Source organism: Humulus lupulus, chromosome 6 (genome assembly GCF_963169125.1).
Source record: "Humulus lupulus chromosome 6, drHumLupu1.1, whole genome shotgun sequence".
NCBI lineage: Eukaryota > Viridiplantae > Streptophyta > Magnoliopsida > Rosales > Cannabaceae > Humulus > Humulus lupulus.
In genome coordinates this window covers 208,804,188-208,813,320 of record NC_084798.1, presented here as the reverse complement: position 1 = coordinate 208,813,320, position 9,133 = coordinate 208,804,188, and the positions used below count along the sequence as shown (strand labels likewise).

The window sequence follows — 9,133 nt, the reverse complement described above, 5'->3', positions numbered from 1 at the left end:
TATAGTTCTATAGTATTTATAAATATTTATATCAATAATCTCTACATATAGGACATCTAAATACAACGTTGACATATATATATTTACATGAATACCTGACATATATATAAAACACAATAATATTTAAAAAGAAATTAATAATAGAAATAAAATAATAATAGAAAAAGTCATAGTGTTGACAGTAGTATATGCATCAACTATTTTTAGTTTCTATATAATATATCTCGCACTGTCTTTTGGTGAATTTGATGAAAAAAAAAGAGCTCAAATCACTTAATAAAAAATAATCTATCACACAAATTTATAAGATAAAAAATAATATGTATGCCTTTATTATTTTTAAATAAATATGATTTAATTATTTAAAGTATCATAAAATATCTTTAAAATATCATATTTTAATTAATTTATTTATTTTTGTTTAAGTTTATGTTTGTTCTAGTTTTTGAATTGGGCAGTGACAACAAAAAATTATATATTATATGTATAATATAATATTAAGTTTAATTAAATTTTATTTAAGTTATAAAATATATAATTTTATTATTTTTAAATAATTATTATTGTAAAATATCTTAAAAATATTATATTTTAATTTGTTTGTTTGATTATTTATTTATTTATTTATTTTTAAATCATGTTTACAATATACTGTTAAATATAAAAATATTTTGTTCAATATAAAAATATTTTGTTAAAATTAACAGAAAAAAATAAAAACCGTTAAAATCAGAAATTTTCATTATCTACATATTTTTTATATAGAAGTGATATAATAAAAACAAATACTTTTGTGATGGATAATGAAAAAAAAAAAATCTGCATGGATCGATGTTGGATAATTGTATGTATTTTTATGATTGTATGATACCATATTATTATGATGATATCCTACATTTCAAACTGAAATTATTATTGAAAAAGAAAATTCATATTAAATTTTAGTCTGGACTTTAGCGAGTGGAAATATATACAAAATCATATATCTATTTATATATATATATATTTATAGAGAGAGAGAGAGATAGAGATGTCGGCTTGCATGTGCACGTTGAGTAGCCATCTTGGGCTCCACTGGGGTGGGCCCAACCATAGGGAGTTCACGTGCGCAAGGCCCAGAGACCATGCGGTGTGGGCTCTCCCTGTCGCCCACCCTAAAAGTGTGGTCCATTCCCCACTCAATCAAATGCTATGTTGTCCACTACGCACAAAAGCCCACTACCAGGACCAACATTAAAATTAATACATAAATAAAATTAAAAACAATTGGGTCAATGGTCATAGTCCTACTTCATCATTTATTATTATGATTATTATTATTTCATTTTTGTCAATGGAGCCTTATCAATTAATGTTGATTTTATATGGTACATTTTGGGATAAAAATTGTTGATTTTTACAAACAATATTTTTTTTTCTTTTTCATTTTGTAATAATATATACTCGGTAAATAATGTTACATCTAAAAGCAGCGAGAAGAAGTAAAATAGTAGTTTACTTCAAAAAGTTAAAAATTGAAGAAATAGTGTACTAGATATTTTGCATAAAAAGTAGACTAAATATTATTTATTATTTTGTAAACAATGATCTACTTTTTAGAAGTGAATGAAGTAATATCTTATCAAAACGTGGCATATTTATTTTTGTTTGGACAATATATAACAATTCCAAATGGATATGTGGGATTATGAGAAAACTATGGCCAAAACAGTCATTAATGACTTCTTATCAAGTTTTTTAAAATAAAAAATTTAGCATCAGAGTCCTTTCAATTACATGTGATCTAGCAATTATTTAGTCTTTCAAGTACAATTAATTCCATAATCTTCCAAATAGTAACAATTAAGTCGTTATAATATAATTTTTTGTCTAATTATTGATGGAAAAGCTGATGTAATACCGTGGCATCGCCAATATGGCAATATATAAAGAAAAAAAAATGTAAAAATCTATTGCCCCACCCAATTGATTATCATCCTAATCTCTTTACTGTATCTTTCCCTTTTCTTATCTCTCTACTCTTTTTAGGGAAAAAAAAGATATTGAAATGTTAACTAATTGGGGTGGGTTGGCCCCGCCCCACTAAAGATCCATCCGGCCCACTAAGTTCTCGCATCGACCTGCCCCGTTTCGAATGTGATGGGCAGGTCAGACTCGACCCAGGAATGTTTTTTTTTTCTTTAATAAAAGAAAAACTAATTATTTTTTAAATGTTACAATATCAACATAAATGGCAAAAATAATCTTTTATACTAGACAAAAATGAATTGTCCAAAATTGTCTTGCATACTAAAATAAAATAAAATTTAATATACTTAAAAGAAAAACATATATTTTCTCCTCTATCTCTCTTAAGTATATTTTGTCTTACTATTTATATATTTAAATTGTGGATCACCCTAAATAATAGTAGTAATTGGTTTAAAAAAAAAACTCTTTAATTATAAAAAAAAAAAAGTCGTGATCCGACCCGCTTAAATCGCTAGTGGGTCTGGTCGGATCTCGACCCACCCCATTTTCTTCCCGCTTATTAGGGGTGAGCATCTAAGACGACAAACCACGGCGACTGACCGCACTGCACCACACTAAACCGCAAACTGCGGTATCAAAAGTGTAATGGTTCGGTATAGTTTGTATCTTAGCTAAACCGCGCAATGCGGTGCAGTGTGCGATTTGGCAGTGTGAAATTTTGGTTTGCACCACACCGCACCGCACCGCATACTTACAAATATGTTAAAAAAAAATTAAACTTTACATATATACCATTTTTAGTAACTCAATCTAAAACTAGGATCCCACTTAAATTAGGGTATAACCTTATTCTCTAACAGATCATACACGACAACAATTCATTCCTCTCTCATCTCATTTGCGCCTCCTCCTTATCACCATCTCTATCTCACACATATTTTTTAACTCACTTACACCGTGAAAACCACCCAAACCACACCGCAAAAAATTGTCTGGTTTGGTGCAACAAAATCACACCGCACGGTGTATTCTAACTATTACACTGCACTTGTGGCGTGGTTTATTAAAAAGTGTTCAAACTGCCCAAACCACACCGTGCATACCCCTACCGCTTATATCCAAATCGATGGTTGCCCCTTCAAGTCGGGGCTTTGACCTGCCCCAATACACGTGTTTTTTTTTTTTGGGCCATGAATTTTACATTTTGGCCCTTGTATATTACTAACTTGGCAAGACCATGCTAGCTTTCCATCAACAATTAGATAAAAATCACATATATAGATAATTGTTATTGTTTAGTAAAATTAAGAATTTAATTGCCGCATATTGTAATTCAGAGTTTGCTAAATCACACAAGCTATATGCTAAAAATATTTTATTTTAACCAAGTCAATAATAATATTACCTCTCTATTGTTGAGTGGATATCTTGAGATGTATTAATGATAATATGATGATTGATTAATAAGGTTTAAAAAATATAATAATATACAAAATAACCTAACTCCAAGCTTTACCTTTGTTTGAATTTTGAATTTTAAAAGGGTAGAAAAATGAAATCAAAATGATTTTTTTTAATTTTTAAATTCAAACAAAAAAGTTGAGAATATTTTAATCTAAAAAATTAAAACTTAAATATCGTATAATTTTATAAAAATTTAAACAATTATAAATATATTAATTTAAACAAAGTATTAAAAAAATTCGTTACCCTCTTTCCTCATATATATATATATATATATTTTTTAAAAAAAATCCAAGATCCAAAATTAAAAAATTAACATAAAAGAATTAATTTTTAAAATAAAAAAGTTGATAGGAAGGAAATATTAATTTTGTCTTAAAAAATTATGAATCTTGTTTCAAGATTTGTACAATTCTTTTTCAGTTTACAAAAAACCATATAAAAGTGATATATATCAATTACAATAATGGTGATATGAATTATTAAATGTGTATTAAAAATGACAGTTCATCTATTTAATAATACATAGACTAACCTAAGGACTTTTTGGGATTCTAATAAATTTTTCTAAGTGAATTTCAAAAAACATTTCAGATTTTGTGACCTAACACAAATATTATGACTTTAAAAGCCATGTTTGGTCCCTTTCAAAATATTTTTTTAAAAAGGCCATGTTTGGAGAGGAGTAAGGGTATTTTGTGATTCGGTTTAACTTCAATGACTGCTGACTAGTGAGACCTAACCACACAATTCACAAAAAAATATTCCAGTTTTATACAAATACCACAATTAACTATTGTTTTTAAAAAATACTAAAACCGTAACAAAAATGGCCATAAATCAATTTTGCGAGTTTTGGGCCAAGTTTATATTTAGGCCCAAAAATATCGTGTACCTTTTGTAACTTAGAAGGTCCAATAAAAGATTTGAAGAGTTTAATCATGCTGAATTAAAATTGGGAACCCACTACACTATTGATTTATAACAAAAAAGAACAGAAGTAAATTCAGTATTCTTTATAAAAAAATAAAATAAATATTTCATCAAGAAAAAAAGTGATTTTGCTATGTTACAAATTATTATTATTATTATTTTGAAGATGGAGGCTTATATTAGCAGTATTTCAATAACTTTGTTATACGATAATATGGGATAAAGGATCTTTGCACTAGCAATTACACATTATCTGATTGGATTAGTATGGTGGCTCATTATTAGTGTTGATATATATTCCACTTGTTCAATAATCAACTTGATATGCCTTTTGAACTTTAAATATACATTAACTTGGTCATCAAAATTCATTAAATCTCATACAAGAATCAACCCCCCCAAAAAAAATGGCAAGTAATATAGCACTTCCACTCTTTTCTAACATGTAAAACTAATATAAAAACTTGATATACTTTGCTCTATTACTCTTAGATTCCAAGCATAAGTAATTAAGGCCATGAACTTTTCTGATAATGAGATGAGCTTGGATTGGAGCCATACATTTGTTCTATTACTTAGTCAACCATGACCCTCTTGTGACATGAAGTTAAAACCTCTAAAACACTAGCAAAATCCCAATATAATATAATATAATAAAATAAGATAAAATAAAATAAATAGACTACATAGTCAAACTCAAAGAATCCTCTAAAATTTCATCTGTTGGAACTTGATAACCATTAACCATGGAGTAGTCATCTAACTCATCAGAAGTAAACTTTGGGATTCTCCAGCTTCTTACAACCTCAGAATCATGGCCATTGGTCAATAGCTCCAACACCTTGGTTGGAAAAAAGGGTATTATGTCAAAAATTGTTCCAAATAAATCAACTTATACAAGTTTTTTTATATATATATTTTAATAATAAACAGAATGAAAGATAATAGTAATTGAATGTTGATATCACAATAATTAATGATAATGAGAAAGATAATCTCTAATTTGGAGTGGTACGGTCAACCTCCTATTTCAACCTCTTAGTTAACTTTTGCTCCCAAAAGCATATGCCGAAATATATATTTTCAAAAAAAAAAAATTTCATGGCAGTGTTCATTGTAGTTACGACATAATTTTCAAAAAATTCTGAATAGTTTATAGTATCGAAAACATGTTTGTATTTTTTCGAATACGCGCGAATGGTAAACTGGAATATCAAAAATTCTGTTTTAGTATAAACTATTTAGGATTTTTTGAAAAATTTAAAAAATGATGTCTTAACTACACCGAACACCACCATGAAAAAAATTAAAAAATAAAAGTACTCCTGTATTCTTGGGAGCAAAATTTAACTCGAGAGATTAAAATAGGAGGTTGTTGCTAGTACTCAAACATATTTGTATGTACCTGTACCAAGTCATTAATAACAAGTTATAATTGTAAAATAACTTTTCAAGCAACCCTAAATTTACATTGAGGGAGCTAGTATAAAATCAATGATGGTATTTTTCTAATTTCAAACTTTGGTGTTGTTATTTTAGCAAAATAATCGTACCTCATTCATGGAGGGACGCCAAATTGAGGATTGCCTGATACAATAAGAAGCAGTGAGCACTAGCCTATGGAGTTGCTCTGAGTCATATTTGCCTTCCATCATTGGATCAGCTAGATTGGCAATGTCTCCTGACTCCATTAGAGGTTTTGCCTACAAACAATCATAGTACTCACAACTCAGTTATTCACTAAATGTAACTAAAAAAGTTTATAGGTAACATGTGAAACTTATTCTCATTTTTAAGTTAAAAATGTTGGTACCCAAACAAGAAGATTTCTCTTAGAAGAGTCCACAGGCCTACGACCAGTTACAATCTCCATGAGAAGAACTCCAAAAGCAAAAACATCAGTTTTCTCATCAACAATTCCATGCATAAAATACTCTGGTGCTAAGTATCCAAATGTCCCTTCAATTGGGATCACAGCATGGTGAGTCCACTTGTTAGGTAGCCATTTTGCCAGTCCAAAATCAGTAATCTGCATCAATGTGAAGTAAAAATGAGCAAATATATAAAACATACTTTATGCTTTTATGGTAAAATTGAAAAGAGATGACATGTTTTGGTTTTTGGTTACTAATTACTACCTGTGGTTCATAGTCTGGTCCAAGGAGGACATTTGAAGCTTTTATGTCACGGTGTATTATGCGGTGTTTGCAACATTTGTGAAGATAGTGCAGGCCTCTGGCCACTCCAATGGCGATTTTGTATCGAATTGGCCAATCAAGAGTGGTGTCTTCATTACCTGAGAATGGTTTGAGATGGTAAGCTAAACTTGATCAACACACTTTGTGCAAGGTGTCACTACTTAAAAAATATTCTTGTGGTACAGGCAACTTTCCAAGAGTATCAAAACACGACGGTAGTAAATGAGTATTATCGATAATAGATGGTTAAAACTGGAATTAAGTTAAAACTAAGAGTATCAAAATAGTATATGTGATTGTCTTACCATACAATGCAGATGCCAAAGTCCCATTCTGAGAAAAATTGAAGATCAAGTAAAGACCATTCTCAATGCAGCATCCAACTAAACTAGCTGTATTAGGGTGGCAAACATGGCCAATTATGCCTAACTCCATTAGAAACTCTTTCTCCTTCTTAGCATCTTTGTTGTCCTTAGCTAATCTCTTCACAGCAATGGTTTGTCCATTAGAAAGATCACCTCTGTAAACCTCAGAGTACCCTCCTCGCCCTACTATATTATCTGAAACTCGAAAATGTCATTAGATTATTTTGAGTTCGGAATCATTGATTCATGTTATTGACAATAGAAGAGCCTGCAAATAGCCCTTCAGGTTTGACACTATAAACTATACAAATGAGAGCTCAAGAATCAAATCTAAAATAGTGTTAGAGTTCAAAAACTAAGTATGCATTTGAATCTAAAACACAAATGTTATCGAACAAGGCTTAATTTTGTCGAGCTTAGTGTAGAGAAACCTCACCTGGGTTGAAGTTGTTTGTGGCATTCATGATTTCCTCATAGTTAAAGCACTTTAACAAAGGCTTTTTAATTTCTTTCTTGCTGTTTCTTCTCCTAAATGATGAGCCAATAAAAGAAAACATAAGCCTGCATGGTGAGAAACTTTGCTTGCTTTGTTTGGATTTCTTAGTAAAGTTTGGTGTCACAGAAGTTGAATCTGTGATGCTTGAATCTCCACAACTGAGTGTCTCATCTTCTGTGCTTTGATACTCTACTTCGATTTCATCTAGCACAGTTCTCGGTGAGCTATTTTTGCTCTTCGATTCTGATTTTTTGGCTGGAGAGATAGCTGTGTTACTTTTTGTCCACCATGAACTTGGTTTTACACTTTCTGCTATTAAACACACAGGTAATAAACATATTTTGATTAGTCTTATTTTAACACACTGTCATGACTAAGTACTAAAAGCAACCAGAGTTGATTTAACACCACCAAACTCATAGCAATGTAGGTCTCACTTATAAATCTATACCTGGATCCTACACTTGTATCTATTAGTATGCACTGCCTCAAATATCTCTTTCGAAATAAAATGGTTAAATTTGGACAAATTTCATAACTATAGTTGCAAGAACCAGAAAAGAAAGCCTCATCATAAGTTTCCCTTTAAGTTAGGAGAAAATGGTAAAACAAAGTCAGGTCTTATGTGGGATGTTCTTGAAATAAGGTTACCTTTGGAGTGAGCAGAATCTGAGTCTGAACTTTGTTGTGGCAGCATACATTTCCCAAATACAACAAGTGTGCAGCCATTTGGGGAATTTCTAAGACAATATCTTGCAATGCTTGTAGGTCTATTCAACAAAGAGAGCAATGTCAATTGTGACCAAATAATACTACCAAAGACAAAACATGACATTTTTGTTTTGTACTATGCTGGTTTTCTCACCTATTTGATCTGCTTCTTGAGCCTCCAATAATAAGATAGTCTGCTGAAACAGAATTTGCTTCCTTGATTAGACCTCTTCCTACTTTGGAGCTAAAGCCAACTCTAGCCTCCAAATTAACCTGAAAATGTCAAGTGAATAAACTAAAGTCTTCCTTTAACTTGAAAATTTGTAACCTTTTCATCAAAGTTGGGAGCTTATTTACCTGTTTGAATTGGCAGGTCCTGGCAAACTCTCCCAATACAGATATAACAAACGCTTTAGCTCTGCGAAGCCGCAATTGAAACTCGGTTGACACTTGACACTTCTTTCTCTCCTTGCCAACTTATAGTTATCAAAACAAAGTAACAAAACATTGTTAAAAAAACTAAGGCCAAACTCATGCAATTCAGATAGTAAAAAATATGTCATACTAACCAAGAATGTGAACAGCAACAATAGCATCATTTGGATGAGCAAGAAGTGTGATTGCCCATGAGAGCAAATCTTTGCTCTCATTTGGGTCCAAAGAGATGCCAATGAGTATCTTAGAAGAGCAAGAAGAAGACACCATTTTTTTTGTTTTTTTGTTTTTTGAGTTTCCAAAGAAACCAAAAAGTTTCCTGGGAAAATGTCAGTTATTTTGGTTTGATGAATGAATGATCTTGTCAAGAAGAGACAAGGAGTATAAGAATAGGTAGAAAGGTGATGACAGCATGATTAAAGTTCAGTTGGAAGTGTAGTGTGTTCTCATTCCATTATTCTTGTTTAAGAAGCATTAGAAAACTTTCTACAGTGGAAAAATATAAGAGAAACTGATTGATTTTGTTTTTGTGTGTCTATGTGTCTTTCTCTCTCTGTTTT

The 9,133-nt window shown here is 30.6% G+C and overlaps 1 protein-coding gene across 2 annotated transcripts; it reads right to left on the bottom strand.

Moving 5' to 3' along the window:
* Positions 1-4,820: 4,820 nt before the first annotated feature.
* On the bottom strand, positions 4,821-9,133 carry LOC133783070 (probable receptor-like serine/threonine-protein kinase At5g57670). 2 transcript variants are annotated; one of them, XM_062222603.1, is made up of 10 exons: positions 8,708-9,133; positions 8,496-8,614; positions 8,293-8,411; positions 8,079-8,197; positions 7,368-7,739; positions 6,872-7,126; positions 6,507-6,664; positions 6,182-6,397; positions 5,922-6,071; positions 4,821-5,209 (listed from the first exon to the last, which is right to left on the bottom strand). In XM_062222603.1, the coding sequence occupies exons 1-10, from the start codon at positions 8,841-8,843 to the stop codon at positions 5,051-5,053; spliced, it is 1,803 nt and encodes a 600-aa protein (XP_062078587.1). In that variant the 5' UTR covers positions 8,844-9,133; the 3' UTR covers positions 4,821-5,050. The 2 variants fall into 2 exon arrangements, with proteins under 2 accessions (XP_062078587.1, XP_062078588.1); XM_062222604.1 differs by having other exon boundaries at positions 7,368-7,736.

Excerpts from the sequence above, each read along its gene's own strand:
- LOC133783070 (XM_062222603.1), bottom strand. The coding sequence starts at position 8,843 with ATGGTGTCTTCTTCTTGCTCTTCTAAGATACTCATTGGCATCTCTTTG. Across the intron at positions 8,412-8,495 it reads GGACCTGCCAATTCAAACAG|GTTAATTTGGAGGCTAGAGT; the intron begins GTAAATAAGCTC and ends TGACATTTTCAG. Across the intron at positions 8,198-8,292 it reads TCAAGAAGCAGATCAAATAG|ACCTACAAGCATTGCAAGAT; the intron begins GTGAGAAAACCA and ends TTTGTTGAATAG.